Source organism: Peromyscus californicus, unplaced genomic scaffold, assembly GCF_007827085.1.
Source record: "Peromyscus californicus insignis strain IS unplaced genomic scaffold, ASM782708v3 Scaffold_3__1_contigs__length_106647218, whole genome shotgun sequence".
Lineage (NCBI taxonomy): Eukaryota > Metazoa > Chordata > Mammalia > Rodentia > Cricetidae > Peromyscus > Peromyscus californicus.
The window spans coordinates 49,282,998-49,300,095 of record NW_026294551.1 but is presented as its reverse complement, the minus strand read 5'-3'; the positions used below and the strand labels follow the sequence as shown (position 1 = coordinate 49,300,095).

At 41.4% G+C, this 17,098-nt stretch overlaps 1 protein-coding gene across 1 annotated transcript; it reads left to right on the top strand.

Moving 5' to 3' along the window:
- The first annotated feature begins 1,671 nt into the window (after positions 1–1,671).
- Positions 1,672–2,610, top strand: LOC128121868 (olfactory receptor 1468-like). The gene has a single exon (XM_052756916.1). The coding sequence runs from the start codon at positions 1,672–1,674 to the stop codon at positions 2,608–2,610; it is 939 nt and encodes a 312-aa protein (XP_052612876.1).
- The last annotated feature ends 14,488 nt before the right edge of the window (positions 2,611–17,098 follow it).

Here is a 17,098-nt window from a genome sequence, read left to right as displayed (position 1 = left end):
CTCTAGGGAGAGAATCAATAAACAGTTGGTGGTGGAGTACTAAAGGTAATAGAGTGGGTTAGCTAAGAATTTTAGGTGATAATTGATGCTATAGCAAATGGATGGAAGTAGAAAAAAAATCATCCTGAGTGAGGTAACCCAGACCCAGAAAGACAAATCTGGTATGTACTCACTTGTAAGTGGATTTTCACTGTGAAATAAAGGGTAACTATACTACAAAACACAGACCTAGAGAGACTAGGTAACAAAGAGTGTTCAATAGGGTTGCTGGTATCTCCCTGGGAAGGGGAAATAGAGATTTTTTGAGTGGACTTCAAAGTGTGGATGGGAACATGAGAGATCAAGCTGGGGAGTCCTGAGGGGAAGAGTACTGAAAGAAACTACCGAAAAGAGGGGCATTTCAGTGTCAGCTAAAACCCGATGGAAGGGAGTCTCCTAGTCATCTACAAGGATGACTCCAGCTAAGACTCCTGGCAATAGCAGATACATAGTCTTAACTGGCCATCTCATGTGACCAGATTGGTGCCTAGCCCAATTGTCATCAGAGAGGCTTCATCCAACAACTGTTGGAAACAGATGTAGACCCACAGCCAAACATTAGGTGAAGCTCAGGGAATCTTGCAGAAGGGTAGGAGAAAAGATTGTAGGAGTCAGAGGGGTCAAGGACAACAAAGAAAATCCACAGAATCAGCTAACCTGGGCTCATAGGGGCTCACAGAGCCCAAACTCACAACCAGCAAGCCTACATGGGACTGACCTAGGCACTCTGCATATATTTTACAGTTGTGGAACTTGGTCCTCTTGTGGGACTCCTAACAGTGGGAGCAGGGCTGTCTCTGACTTTTACTGGATTTTGGGACCCTACTCAAACTGGGTCACCTTGCCTAGCTTTAATACATGGGGAGGTGCTTAGTCTTATGGCAACTTGGTATGCTATGTTTTGTTGATATCCATGGGAGAATCTTCCCTTTGCTGAACAGAACAGAGGAGGAGTGGATTGGGGGGTAGGAACAGAGGAGTGCGGTCAGAGGGAGGGACTTGGAGGAGAGGAGGGAGGGGAAATTGTGGCTGGGATGTAAAATAAATAAAATGATGCAGTGGAAATAGGCAAACTTTTGCACGTATATAGCCATAGAATTGTAAGAGGGGATATTTTAGTACAGAGTCTCAAGAAACAGTTGTTACTGTTAGGAAAAACAAACAAACCCAACTCCAACTACTGAGATCCAATGGCTTTTGGATTAGCAGGAGATAGGCTCACCTGTGAGTGTGTTTTAGATAGGAAATAACAGCCAATCTCACTGTATCTAATTACCAGTGAAAATATCTGACAAGTGGCTTAGACTTAGTCATAGGGCTAAGTTTAAGAAATTTAATGCAGGTGTGGTGGTGCATGCCTGAAGTCCCACCACTTAGGAATCAGAGGTAGGTAGATCTCCGAGTTCCAGGCCCACCTAGTCTATACAGTGAATTCCAGGCCAGCCAAGGCTAAGTAGAGACTCTGTGTGTCAAGAACACACAAACAAAAGAAATTTACTTTCTTTCAGTTTATGAAGATGCAATCAATTATTGAAGAACACTTAGCAGACTGCATATCATAGAAATGAGTTCAGTTTTATCTGGATTTAAGGGACTTTGTAAATTTTCTCTTAAAGATTCTGGTGGCACAGCATGACAGAAGGGAACCAAACCTTCACCTCCCAGTTCCTCCTCCTGGGCCTGCCCATCCCCCCAGAGCACCAGTACCTGTGCTATGCCCTGTTCCTGGCCATGTACCTCACCACTGTCCTCGGGAACTGCCTCATCATCATCCTCATTCAACTGGACTCCCATCTCCATACACCTATGTATTATTTACTAAGCAACTTGTCCTTCTCTGACCTCTGCTTCTCCTCTGTCACAATGCCCAAATTGCTGCAGAACATGCAGAGCCAAGTACCATCCATCCCTTATGCAGGTTGTCTGACACAAATGTACTTTTTCTTGCTTTTTGGAGACCTTGAGAGCTTCCTCCTTGTGGCCATGGCCTATGACCGTTATGTAGCCATCTGCTTCCCCCTTCATTACACCAGCATCATGAGCCCCAAGCTCTGTGTGAGTCTGGTGTTGCTGTCCTGGGTGCTGACCACATTCCATGCCATGTTGCACACCCTACTCATGGCCAGATTATCATTCTGTGAGGACAACGTGATTCCCCACTTTTTCTGTGACATGTCTGCTCTACTGAAGCTGTCTTGCTCTGACACCCATGTTAATGAGTTAGTGATATTTATCACTGGAGGCATCATTCTTGTCATTCCGTTCGTGCTCATCATTGTGTCGTATGCACGAATTGTCTCCTCCATTCTCAAGGTTCCTTCTGCTCGAGGTATCCAAAAAGCCTTCTCCACCTGTGGTTCCCACCTGTCTGTGGTATCACTGTTCTATGGGACACTCATTGGTCTGTACTTATGTCCGTCAGCTAATAATTCTACTGTGAAGGATACTGTCATGGCTATGATGTACACAGTGGTGACTCCCATGCTGAATCCCTTCATCTACAGCCTGAGGAACAGAGACATGAAGGGGGCTCTAGGCAGAGTATTTTGTAAGAGGAAAATGATGGTATAATTGCACATGTTGGTAATGATTGAGATTATTTATGTAGTAGGTAATATCAATATTATTATTGATCTCTTTTTTCACTAGGGAAATTTTTGTTAAAATGAAATATTATATAATTGCCCAGTAATTAAAATAGTGGAAGTAGAAATGTGCAGTTGGTTAAGAAGGGAAACAAATCCTTCTGTTTCTACTCCACATGGTGCTGGAGTTACAGGCACATGACCATGCCTATTTTTTTTTTTTTTTTGGTTTTTCGAGACAGGGTTTCTCTGTGTAGCTTTGCGCCTTTCCTGGGACTCACTTGGTAACCCAGGCTGGCCTCGAACTCACAGAGATCCGCCTGGCTCTGCCTCCCGAGTGCTGGGATTAAAGGCGTGCACCACCACCGCCCGGCTTTACCATGCCTTTTTTTATTTGAGTGTTGGGGATGTAAATTCAGGTCTGATTCTCATGCACCAAAAACTCCTACCCACTGAGCCATATTTCCAATTCTACGTTTATCATTTCTTTATGGTGAAACATTCAAAACCATGTGCTTTTGGAATTTGTGGTAGTTTGAATGTAATTAGCCCCCATAATCTCACAGGGAGTGGCACCACTAGGAGGTGTGGCTTTGTTGGAGTAGGTATGGCCTGTGGGAGCCCATAGTGACTCCAGTTTGTTTCTTGATTCCATCTTGACTCAAGGTCAGAGAGTTCAAGCTTGTCTTTGCTCTCTTAGGCTGGACTACAGGATGTTTGACCAAAGACATTACCAGATGTCTTTTTTTTTTTCTGGAGCTGAGGACCGAACCCAGGGCCTTGCGCTTGCCTCTACCACTGAGCTAAATCCCCAACCACTAGATGTCTTGAGAATTAAGGAGGTGTTTACACTTGTTTGTACCTTGAACCATGGTGTCCTTGAGAGGGGGAGGTCTTTTGCCTCCCTTGCTTTGGTTATAAAAAGGCTGTGAGAAATAAACTCAGGGTTACTGCAGTATTGACTCAGAGCCCTCCCAAACCTATCCCGTGTCTCTTTTTCTTTTACGTCTACATCTCTATTTTTCCTATCTATTATTTCCCAATCCTCATTCCCCTATTCAGAACTGTTTGACAAGTTGAGTGAGATCCCAGAATGGCCTTGTTGGAGTAAGTGAGTCACTGTGGGAGCAGGCTTTGAGGTTTCCCATGCTCAGGATACCACCCAGTGTCTCAGTTGACTTCCTCTTGCCTGCAAGATGTAGGACTCACAGTTACCTCTCCAGTACCATGTCAGCCTGCACACTGCCATGCTCCCCACCATTATGATAATAGACTGAACCTCTGAAAGTGTAAGCAAGCCACCCTAATGAAATGTTTTCTTTATAAGAGTTGCTGTGGTCATGGTGCACCTTCACAGCAATGGAAACCCTAACTAAGACAGAAATATATAGTACATTCTGGTATGGGCACCTGATGATGCAACTTCAAACTGTCATTACTCCCATCTAATTACAATATAGAGGTCATCAATCAACTTTTCCCCATTTCTCCTTCCTCCTACCCCCTCTGGCCTCTACCAACAAATAACTTTACATATTTGTAGACTACAATGTGATGTTTTGGTGTATGTTATATTATTCAGATGGTCATAAGTGTCTAGGGATTAGATAAGTTCCCTGATAGGCAGACAGGAAAGGGTCATGCCTAGGTAATAAAGACTGTGAACTTCCAAGACTGCTGGCTTCTTCCTTACTCTCCTGACCTGGGACAAATCCTGACAACTTAAAACGAAGGCTTTTTGGTGTATTTCTCTTGTGAGTAGACCTCCTGCTGATGGATTGGCTTAACAAGGTTAAGGCAGAATCAGGGAATGTTTACATAACAGTTGTGGGCCAATTGGCCATCCTTTCTTTCTTCAAACTGACCTACCCCAAATTAGGGGAGGAAGACCCTTCAGATACTTTAAAAAAAAAACACAACAAAAACCCAGCCCTAGAGAAATGACTGAATTTTGGCTTACAGAGTACCCCTTCTCCTTTGTTGGGGGTCTTTTTCTCTATGTGTCTACTGTATATGTGTGTTTCCTCACCTCCAATAAAAGCCTTTCTTCAACTGCTGATTCTGTCTGCTGCTGTCTCTGGGGTTTGAGATTTCTCTGCTGTTACCCATAGAGCTTGAAGTTTTGCTTCCCTCACCGGTCTTATAGTTCTCAGTTGGCAGAGAAATCAAACCCATTCAAGACCACTAGACAGTAACAGTTTCAGAGTTGATGAGGCCAGGCAGCATGTGGCAGAGGAGTCCCTGTGTGAAGGCTGTGAGAGTCCATTGCATGAAGCTGTGACAATGACAAGTGGGTTCAGTGAATACAACAAGAAGTTGGGAGATGTCAGAGCCCTGAGACATCTTCAAAGGAGAGCTGCATACTGGGAGTAGAATCAGTCATGAAGAGAGTGGGGGAGGGAAGGAGAGATAGGGGAGGGAGGGAGGAAGATGGGAAAGAGAGAAGGGAGGGGAGGAGAGAGGGAAAGAGAGAAGGGAGGGGGAGGAGAGGGGGAGAGACAGATATTGCGGGAGATAGAAGGAGAGATAGATATTGAGATCGAGATGTAGCAGGCAGCAAAGTTGGAGGGATGGTGCCATATAAGCTTTTTGACACCAGACATGGAGTTACAGGATTTGGAGTTTGCCCCACTGAGCTGAAGTCTTGCTTTGGTCCAATATTTCCCTATTATGCCCAATTTTTCCCTGTTTGGAATGATAATGTATATCTGTTCTGTTTTATGTTAGAAATATGTAATTTTGATTTTACAGAGGGTTGCAATTAAGAGATTACCTTGACTATCAATAGAGACTTTAGACTTTTACATAATATTGAGACTGTGAAAGACTATGGGGACTTTTGAAATTGGATTAAATGAAGTTTGCATTATCATAAGGTGATGAGCCTTCAGATACCAGAGAGTGGAATGTGGTGGTTTGAAGGAAAAATGTTCCTCATAGGCTTGTATATTTAATCACTTGTTCCTCAGTTAGTGATGCTGTTTGGGGAGGTTGGTGTGCCCTTGCTGGAGGAATATGTCAGTAGAGATAAGCTTTGCGATGTAAAGTCACACAGCACTTCCAGTTAACCCCTCTTGCTTGTGTTTGAGGATAAGAGCTCTCAGTTTCCTGCCCCTGTTGCCTTTCTGCCAGAATGGACTCTTAGCCCTTTGGAACTGTAAGCTCAAATGCAATCTTCCTTTTATAAATTGATTCTAGTCATGGTGTTTTGTTGCAGCAACAGAAAAGAAACTAATAGAGTGAATAATGCAGACAAACCAAGCCTCAAGCTGAGCATGGTGGTACACAACAGTGATCCCAGCACTTAGGGGAGGGTGAGCCCATTGTTATATCCCAACCTAAAACCACCACATTACTAAACTAGCACAAAACCCAACTACCCTCAAAATGTTTGTCCTTATACCTGCAGCACAGTCTTCACCCTTCATCAAGGAAACTTCTCTTTGCAAGACAGAGACTATTGCAACCAATCAAAATACAGAGTTGTGGAGCCTAGTACCAAAGGATACAACTACAAAACAATTTCCACACTTAAGACTCAGGGAACATTTTGTGTGTGTGTGTGTGTGTGTGTGTGTGTGTGTGTGTGTGTGTGTGTGTGTGTGTGTATTCCAAGAGTCAGAGGATTAGGGAGATTGCTGTGAGATTGTGTCTTCAAGCAAATCTTAGAAGCTACATCAAGTCTAATCAACATGACTGCCTAAACATGGGCTGAAGAAAGACAGCAACAATAAACATGCCAATGTGGACAGGAGAAAACACACAAGGCCTTAACTGTATGCAAAGAACTACTGTTAACTGAGGAATCCTGAGTGAGAGAGTCTTCCCCAGGGAGGAGCACACCATTACCAAATGGTCAGCCCTGAAAATATACATAGTAACATAACATAGGCTGAGCAGGTTATATTTAGGAATATACATGTGTATAGAGATGTATATACAAAATATATGTAGCATGAATCTTAAAGAGTCTTATTAATAAAATCAAACCTGGAACCAGGTATTGGGATGAATGCTGGAAGATCAGAGAAGCAGAACAAGCCACAGCTTCCTCACCTCGACAGTTCCTCAGTTGATCCTGTTTCCTCAGACTGGATGCCTCTTAGCTGAACTGTGCTGCTCCAAAGCCTAAAAGCTTAACCAGCTAGTTCCTGGTTTTCACGCCTTATATACCTTTCTGCTTTCTGCCATCACTTCCTGGGATTAAAGGCATATGTTACTATGCTTGGCTGTTTCCAGTGTGGCCTTGAACTCACAGAGATTCAGATGGATTTCTGCCTCTGGAATGCTAGGATTAAAGGTGTGAGTGCCACCATTTTCTGGCCTCTATGTCTGTCTAGTGGCTGTTCTGTTCTCTGACCCCAGATAAGTTTATTAGGGTGCACGATGTTTCGGGGAACACAATACCACCACAAATGTACGTATACATTTTGGAACACACACACATTCATGTAATAACAAGGAAAAAAGGGGCCATGACTTTGCAAGAGAGCAAGGAGGGATAAATATGGAAGGGTTGAGAGGGAGGGAAGGGAAGGGGTAAATGATATAATTTTATTATAATCTTAAAAATGAAAAAAATATTTCCATACAAAAACTCGATGACTGAGCAACCAACCAACCAATGGACAACACAGACAAACAAACCCCCATACAGAGACTGAGAATGAAGGGATGGGAAACATCTTCCACATAAATGGCAACTAAAAAATAAAAGAGAGTGGTAATAGCATGTATTTGTCACAACAGACATTAAATGAGAACTACAAAAGACAAGAGAATTACATAACAAGAAGAAGGTTAATTCTTTTTAATTGTGGGGCATCTAACCATCTAAAGCAAATAGTAAAGGTCCTGAAAATAAGTAATGGATTGTGAGACTATGGGAGTGAAATGCTTAGCATAGCGTTTCCCATGTCAGACAGATTATTAGACAGAAAACAAATGAGGAAAAATGGACTTAAAACATCAGGAGCTAACAGACATGTGGGGAATCTGTGTCTAACAGCAACAGAGTATGTATTTAAGTGTACACGGGACATTCTCTGGTTTGGGTGATATGCTGGGCCAGTCCTTTAAGAAGGTTTAAATAATATCAAATGCCTTTTCTGAACACAAGGACATAAAACTAGAACTCAGTAACAGAAGGAACTTCAGAAAATCCCCAAATATGTGGAAATTAAGCATGTTTCTGGACAGCCAATGGATTGACGAATAAATTAAAAGGAAAATAGTGATGTATTTAAAGGCAAATAAAAACAGAAGCACACCATCCAAAATAGTGGGACTTAGTAAGACTACATCTTCTAATAGCAAAATTTCTACCAAGAGACACCTTCAGCCTAGAAGTAAGATCAGAAACAACTTAATGTTACTCTTTAAGGAAATAGAAAAAGAACAAACAGGCCATGGTAGCAGAAGGAAAGAACAATACAGATCAGATTAAAATTAGTGAGAAACTAGAAAAAGTGGGAAATATCAGTGAAACTGACAACTAAGAGGTTGGATTTAAAAAACAAAAATCGCCGGGCGGTGGTGGCGCACGCCTTTAATCCCAGCACTCGGGAGGCAGAGCCAGGCGGATCTCTGTGAGTTCGAGGCCAGCCTGGGCTACCAAGTGAGTTCCAGGAAAGGCGCAAAGCTACACAGAGAAACCTTGTCTCGAAAAACCAAAAAAAAAAAAAAAAAAAAAAAAAACAAAAAAAAAAACAAAAAAAAAACCAAAAATCAAGTCTGTTAGGTAGGCTGATGGAAGGAAGAGAATAAGCAAGGAAATAAAATCTTAAATGAAGAGACTGTGGTGGTCTGAATGTGAAATAGCCAGGCAGGAGAATGGTCCTCTGCATTCTAATAAGATAAACGCCACTCTTCAGTTACCTCTTAGTTGATCATTGCCCTGGGGCTGTGTGCCAGACCACCCTTCCCACAGCCTGGCTGTTTCCTTAGACCACCACAATTTCTGATGAGAACAAGAGAGTGGACCCCAGCATGTGGTTTCTCTCTAGGTTTTGTTTGCTTCTGCCCTCTGCTGGACATTTCATAAACCGAGGCATCTATAAAATGGTGTTTTAGCATGCTGAGGGCAACTTCTGTGAGTTCACTTGCCCTTAAGCCATCCAGTGCTCCAAGTAAGTAGTGTCTTCTTTGTTAGCCTCCTGAGCCAGCAGGGCTTTTAGGTAAAAGGGAAGAGGAAATGAAAGTTTTGACATGTGGTTTATGATTGGAGTGCTGAGATGAAAGGAGAAGAGAGCTGCAAGGAAATCCCCCCTGGGAACTGCAAACACTTGGAATTCATGGCAGGAGTCAGCAGTGAGGAGAGGGAACAAGAGGTAGGAGGCATAGAGGATCCTTCCTGAATCTTAATACAACACTTGCAGACCAATTCAAGAACTCATTAAGAGTATCAGATGGTGGGCTAAATGCTACAGAATAGGAAAGAAAACAGACCCTATTCCAAAGAGAAAGAGAGTGAAACATTTTGGAAATCCACAAAAGAAGTGAAAGGATGACTGAAAAGTACAGAGAACGAGATGGATAATGCAGAGAAGTTGACCAAATACATCTTCAGCCATATAGCCCCCTGATAGAGTCAGGCAAATCAGAAATGGAGCCCAAAAGTAAGCCAGGAGAGACACTGGAAGATCTGCCCTTAGGACAAGTCCACAGTCCTCTCAAGTCTCAAACACAACTGTGTGCTGTGAGGAGACAGTTATTCCCCTTGTAGACTCAGAGACCTGTGACTGGACACTATATTGAGAGTCTGTTGTTTTTAAAAGAATTTGGGGTCTTTAAAAGAGCTTGGGATCAGGGAATAACCACAGGTTAGGGGAACTTGTCCACTTTCTGTGGCTCTAGGTTGAGAGGAAGGACAGTAAGTCAATCATGGAGAGCCAGAGAGACAGAAATGGGCAAGCTGAAGGGATCAGGTGTATGGGCTAAGTTCAGGCAGGCAGGTGCACACAGGAAAAACGGCCCTACTTTCTGTGGTGGGAGCAGATCTCAGCACCTGAGAATAAACCTTGTGTGTGAGAGCTCTGAGCCTGTGACTGTTGAGTGATTATTAGCCTCTAGAGTCAAACATCTACCTGATCACTGTTATAGAGCCTGAGAACTCTTTAGTTCTATCTCCTAATGTCTTCTATGTGCTGTTTCTGAACAAATCTTGCTTTTATTCATTCTTAATTTTTTTAACCTTTACTATTATTTTGTGTATATTGATGTTTTGTCTGTGCACTGTGCATGCAGTCCCAGTGGAGGACAGAAGAGGGCATCTGATGCCCGAAACTGTCATTACACATGATTGTGCACTGCCCCTTCTCAGTAGTGGAAATTTGTGTGGTTTGAACTTGTGCTAGTACTGTGCATGCTGTCACAGTCTCTGTGAGTTCATGTGTGTATCAGTCCTGTTTTATCTGGAAGATGATGGGAATGTCGTTCTGTATGCTGTGAATGTGTGTTGCTCTGATTTGGTTGATAAATAAAATGCTTATTAGCAAGTAGCCAGGTAGGAAGTATAGGTGGGATAAGCAGAAAGAATTCTGGAAAGTGGAAGGCTGAGTCAGGAGACGCCAGCCTGCCATCCAGGGAACAGCATGTAACAGTATACAGGTAAAGCCATGGAACACATGGCAAAGTATAGATTTATAAAAATGGGTTAATTTAAGATGTAAGTTCTAAACGCTATATAAAATGGACATACAGGACCATAGGAACGTGACCACTAAACTTTGCAAGATGAAATGGTCCTTCAGGTTCCTGCTTCAGAGAGGAAACTGCCAGACATTCTACAGGATACAGAGAGAAGTGACTGAGAGACTAGGCCTATGGGCTGAAGATGGATGCCCCAACATTGCAGAAGAATTTTTGGGTAACTGTCTAGGTAGCCAGTTGTCTCTGTCATTCTAGATTTTTGGAAGTTGCTTACAATGTACTTCCTATTTACTTAGCTAATAGTATATCCTTCTGAGGTTTTTGATGTAGTTGAAGACTAGATAGTTATAATTTTCTGTGGTTATGATAAAATATAAATTAGATATAAAACTTCAGACTCACAAATAGGATAGCTAGAATATTTTCTTTAATTTTGCCAAATACAAATAGACTAGATTTTATAACTGTAATTCCTGCTTGATAACTGTTTTGTTATATATAATTTTACTATGTTGAAGTTAAAAATCTTCCTTTTAATAGAAAGAAAGGGGAAATGATGGGAATGTCATTCTGTATGCTGTGAATGCATGTTGCTCTGATTTGGTTGATAAATAAAATGCCAATTGGCCAATAGCCAGGAAGGAAGTATAGGTGGGATAAGCAGAAAGGAAAATTCTGGGAAGTGGAAGTATAGTGGGTAGCCATTCCAGTGCAGTCTGGCGGTGTTCTCTGGAGAACTCTGCTTGGTCTACCTCCCGCGTCCAGAGTCCAGGAAACAAGAGAGGGCGGCGCATCTGGATCTCGGGTCTTCAGGGCCCTTTCTTGGCCCTGCCTTGTAGGTGTGATAGTTACTGAAGCCTCAATGGGGGTTGGAACTTCTAGACCAAAGCTGGAATGGCTACCCACGACATGGAAGGCTGAGTCAGGAGACACCAGCCTGCTGTTCAGGGAGCAGCATGTAACAGCACACAGGTAAAGCCATGGAACACATGGCAAAGTATAGATTTATAAAAATGGGTTAATTGAAGGTGTAAGTTCTAGCTAGCGAGAAGCCTGAGCCAATAGGCCATACAGCTGGTAATTAATATAAGCCGCTGTGTGTTTACTTGGGTCTGAGCAGCTGTGGGACCAGGTGGGTCACAGAAAAACCTTCAGCTACAGGAAGATGCTATGTCCTTGGAGTCATCCACATCCTCTAATACTTTTTTTAATTTAAAAAATGGTTTTATTCATTTTACATACCAACCACAGATCTTCCTCTCATCCCTCCTCCCACTTCCCCCGTTGCCTAGCCCTCCCCCAACCCACCACCTTCTCCAAAAGGGTAAGTTCTCCCATGGAGGGGGGAAAGCAAAGTATGATACATTCAGTTGAGGCAGGACCAAGCCCCTCCCCCTGCCTCAAGTATGAGCAAGGTGTCTGAACATAGGTAATGGGATCCAGAAAACCAGCCCATGTACCAGGGATAGATCTTGATCACACTGCCAGGCCCTCCCCTCAAACAGACCCAGCTACACAACTGTCTCCCATATGCAGAGGGTCTAGTCTGGTCCCATGCAGGTTCCACAGCTGTTGATCTAAAGTTCATGTGTTCCTATGAGCTTGGTTCAGTTGTCTCTGTAGATTTTCCCATCATGATATTGACCATCCTTGCTCATATAATCTCTCTTCTCTCTCTTTTACTGGACTCCTGGACCTCAGCCTGGTGCTTGGTTGTGAATCTCCTTACCTGCTTCCATCAGTTACTAGATGAAGGCTCTATAATGACAGTTAGGGTGTTCACCAGTCTTATTGCCAGGGTAGGCCAGTTGAGGCACCCTCTCCACTATTGCTAGTAGTCTAAGTTGGGGTTGTCCTTGTGGGTTCCTGGAATTTTCCTAGCACCAGTTTTTTCCCTTAACCCATAATGTCTCCCTCTATCAAGATATCTCTTTCATTGCTCTCCTACTCCATCCCTCCCCCAGCTCGACCATTCAATTCCCTCATGTTCTCATCCCCCCATGCCCTCCCCTTTATTTCCCCCAATCCCCAGTTTACTCATAGAGTTCTCCTCTGTTTCCCCTTCCCAAGGTGATCCTTATGTCACTCATAGTGTCCTCCTTGTTTCCTAGCTTCTCTGGAGCTGTGGGTTGTAGTCTGATTATCCTTTGCTTTACATCTAGTATCCACTTATGAGTGAGTACATACCATGTTTGTCTTCTGACTCTGGGTTACCTCACTCAGGATGAAATTTTCTAGTTCCACTCATTTTACTGCAAATTTCATGATATCATTGTTTTCCACAGCTGAATAATACTCCATTATGTATATGTAACACATTTTCTTTATCCATTCTTTGGTTGAGGGGCATCTAGGTTGCTTCCAGGTTCTGGCTATTATGAATAATGCTGCTGTGAACATAGTTGAGCATGTATCCTTGTGGTATGATTGAGCATCCCTTGGGTATATACCCAAGAGTGGTATTCATTGGGTCTTGAGGTAGATTGATTCCTAATTTTCTGAGTTGTCATAGTGATTTCCAGAGTGGTTGTACAAGTTTGCATTCCCACCAACAGTGGAGGAGTGTTCCCCAGTTCCATAACCTTTCCAACATAAGCTATTATCAATGTTATTGATCTTAGCCATTCTGACAGGTGTAAGATGGTATCTCAGAGTTGTTTTGTTTTGCATTTCCCTGATAACTAAGGATGTTGAGCAATTCCTAAAATATCTTTTGGCCATTTGGGATTCTTCTGTTGAGAATTCTCTGTTTAGATCTGTAGCCCATTTTTTAATTGGATTGTTCGGTATTTTGATGTCTAGTTTCTTGAGTTCTTTATATATTTTGGAGATCAGCCCTCTGTAAGATATGGGGTTGGTGAAGATCTTTTCCCATTCTGTAAGCTGTCGTTTTGTCTTATTTACCATGTCCTTTGCCTTACAGAAGCTTCTCAGTTTCAGGAGGTCCCATTTATTAATTGTTGCTCTCAGTGTCTGTGCTACTGGTGTTATATTTAGGAAGTGGTCTCCTGCGGCAATGCTTTCAAGACTACTTTCTACTTCCTCATCTGGATTTATGTTGAGGTCTTCGATCCACTTGGATTTGAGTTTTGTATATGGCAATAGATATAGATCTATTTGCAGTCTTCTACATGTTGACATCCAGTTATGCCAGCACCATTTGTTGAAGATACTTTCTTTTTTCCATTGTACAGTTTTGGCTTCTTTGTCAAAAATCATGTATTTATAGGTGCGTGGATTAATGTCAGGATTTTCAATTTGATTCCATTGGTCCACATGTCGGTTTTCATGCCAATACCAAGCTATTTTTATTATTATAGCTCTATTGTAGAGCTTGAAGTCAGGAATGATGATGCCTCTAGAAGTTGTTTTATTGTAAAGGATTATCTTAGATATCCTAGGTTTTCTGTTTTTCTATACAAAGTTGAGTATTTTTCTTTTGAGGTCTGTGAAGAATTGTGTTGGGATTTTGATGGGGATTGCATTGAATCTGTAGATTGCTTTTAGTAAGATTGCCATTTTTATTATGTTGGTTCTACCTATCCATGAGCATGGGAGATCTTTCCATTTTCTGATATCATCTTCAATTTCTTCAAGGACTTAAAGTTCTTGTCATACAGGTCTTTCTTTTGTTTGGTTAGAGTTACCCAAAGGTATTTTATATCATTTGTGGCTATTGTAAAGCGTGATGTTTCTCTGATTTCTTTCTTGGCATGTTTATCATTTGCGTATAGGAGGGCTACTGATTTTTTTTGAGTTTATCTTGTATCCTGCTACATTACTGAAAGTGTTTATCAGTTGTAGGAGTTCCCTGATAGAATTTTTGGGTTGCTTGTGTAAGACTATCATATCGTCTGCAAATAGTGAAAGTTTGCTTTCTTCCTTTCCAGTTTGTATTCCATTGATCTTCTTTTGTTGTCTTATTACTCTAGCTAGAACTTCAAGTACTATATTGGATAGATATGGGGAGAGTGGACAGCCTTGTATTGTTCCTGATTTTAGTGGAATCGCTTTGTTTCTCACCATTTAGTTTGATGTTGGCTGTTGGCTTGCTGTGTATTGCCTTTGTTATGTTTAGGTATGTTACTTGTATTCCTGATCTCTCCAAGACCTTTATTATGAAGGGATTTTGGATTTTGTCAAAGGATTTTTCAGCATCTAATGAGATGATCATGTGGTTTTTTTCTCTTAGTTTGTTTATATGATGAATTACATTGATAGATTTTCATGTGTTGAACCATCCCTGCATCTCTGTGATGAAGCCTATTTGATCATGATGGATGATTTTTTGATGTGTTCTTGGAATCGGTTTGCCAGTATTTTATTGTGTATTTTTGCATCAAAGTTTATGAGGGAGATTGGTCTGTATTCTCTTTCTTTGTTGCATCTTTGTGTAGTTTGGGTATCAGGGTAACTGTAGATTCACAGAAAGAGTTTGACGATGTTCTATTGTGTGCAACAGTTTGAGGAGTATTGGTATTAGCTCTTCTTTGAAATTCTGGTAGAATTCTGCACTGAAACCATCTAACCATGGGCTTTTTTTGGATGGGAGACTTTTTTTTTCATTTTTCTTTATTAAGAAATTTTCTACTCACTCTACATACCACCCACAGATCCCACCTCCTTTGTCCTCCCACCCCCCAGCCCTCTCTCCCAAGCCACCCCACACCTCCACATCCCCCAAATCAAGGTCTCCCATGGAGAGTCAGCAGAGCCTGGCACACTGAGGCTAGGCAGGTCCAAGCCCCTTCCGACTCCACCAAGGCTGCGCATGGTGTCACACCACAGGCACCGGATGGGAGACTTTTAATGACTGCTTCTATTTCCATAGGAGTTATAGATTTATTTAAATTGTTTATCTGGTCTTGATTTAATTTGGGTATGTGGTACCTATCCAGAAAATTGTCCATTTCTTTTAGATTTTCCAATTTTGTGGAGTATGCATTTTTGAGTATGACCTGATGATTCCCTGGATTTCCTTGTTGTCAGCTGTTATGTTTCCCTTTTCATTTCTGTTTTTGTTAATTTGGATATTCTCTCTCTGCCTTTTGATTAGTTTGTATAAGGGTTTTTCTATCTTGTTGATTTTCTCAAAGAACCAACTCTTTGCTTTGTTGATTCTTTGTACTGTTCTCTTTGTTTCTATTTTATTAATTTTAGTCCTCAATTTGATTATTTCCTGGCATCTACTCCTCCTGGGTGAGTGTTCAGGTGTGCTGTTAAGTTGCTAGTGTGAAACTTCTCCAACTTCTTTGTGTAGGCATTTGGAGCTATGAACTGTCCTCTTAGTACTGCTTTCATAGTGTCCCATAAGTTTGGGTATGTTGTACATTCATTTCATTGAATTCTAGGAAGTCTTTAATTTCTTTTCTTATTTTTTCCTTGACCCATTGGTGATTCAAATGAGCATTATTCAGTTTCCATGAGTTTGTAGGCTTTGTGTTATTTGTGTTGTTGTTGAATTCTAACTTTCAGCCATGGTGGTCTGATAATATACAAGAGGTTTATTCCAACTTATTTTGTATCTGTTGAGATTTGCTTTGTGACCGAGTATGTGGTCAGTTTTAGAGAGGGTTCCATGGGGTGCTGAGAAGAAGGTATATGTGTTTGAGTGGAATATTCCATAGATGTCTTTTAAGTCCATTTGAGTTATAACATTTGTTAGTTCTCTTATTTTCTCTGTTAAGTTTCTATCTGGCAGACTTGTCCATTGGTGAGAGTGGGGTATTGAAGCCTCCCACTATTAGTATGTGGGGTTTGATTTGCGATTTAAGCTTCAGTAATGTTTCTTTTACATATGTGGGTGCCCTTGTATTTGGGGCATTAATGTTCAGAATTGAGACTTCATCTTGATGGACTTTTCCTGTGATGAATATGTAATGTCCTTCTCAATCTCTTTTGATTAGTTTTAGTTTGAAGTCTATTTTGTTAGACATTAGCATAACTATACCAGCTTGCTTCTTAAGTCCATTTAACTGGGAAGATTTTTCCCAGCCCTTACTCTGAGGTAGTGTCTGTCTTTGAGGTTGAGGTGTGTTTCTTGTATGTAGCAGAAGGATGGATCTTGTTTTCATATCCATTACGTTAGCCTGTGTCTTTTTATAGGTGAACTGAGTTCATTGATATTAAGGGATATTAATAACCAGTGATTGTTAATCCCTGTTATTTTTTGGTGGCAGTATTGTGTGCTTCCCTTCTTTGGGGTTTGTTGGTGTGGGATTATCTATTGCCTGTGTTTTCATGGGTGCATCTACCTTCCTTAGGTTGGATTTTTCCTTCTAGTGCTTTCTGTAGGGCTGGATTTGTAGATAGGTATGTTTAAATCTGATTATCATGGAATATCTTGTTTACTCTGTCTATGGTGATTGAGAGTTTTGCTGGGTATAATTGTCTGGGCTGACATCCATGGTCTTAGTGTCTGCATAATGTCTGTCCAGGACCTTCTGGCTTTCAGAATCTCCACTGAGAAGTCAGATGTTATTCTTATGGGTCTGCCTTTATATCTGCCTTTACTTGGCCTTTTCCTTTGCAGCTCTTAATTTTTTTCTTTATTATGTATGTTTAGTGGCTTTATTATTATGTGTTGAGGGGACTTTTTTTGAGTTCAGTCTATTTGGTGTTATGTAAGCTTCTTGTAATTTTTATAGGCATTTCCTTCTTTAGGTTGGGAAAATTTTCTTCTGTGATTTTGTTGAAGATGTTCTCTGTGCCTTTGAGCTGATATTCTTCTCCTTCTTCTATCCCCATTATCTTAGATTTCATCTTTTCATGGTGTTCCAGATTTCCTGTATGACTTTGTTGGCTTTAATGTTTTCTTTGACTGA

Bases quoted from the DNA above. Each gene is read 5' to 3' on its own strand.
- LOC128121868 (XM_052756916.1), top strand. From the start codon at position 1,672: ATGACAGAAGGGAACCAAACCTTCACCTCCCAGTTCCTCCTCCTGGGC.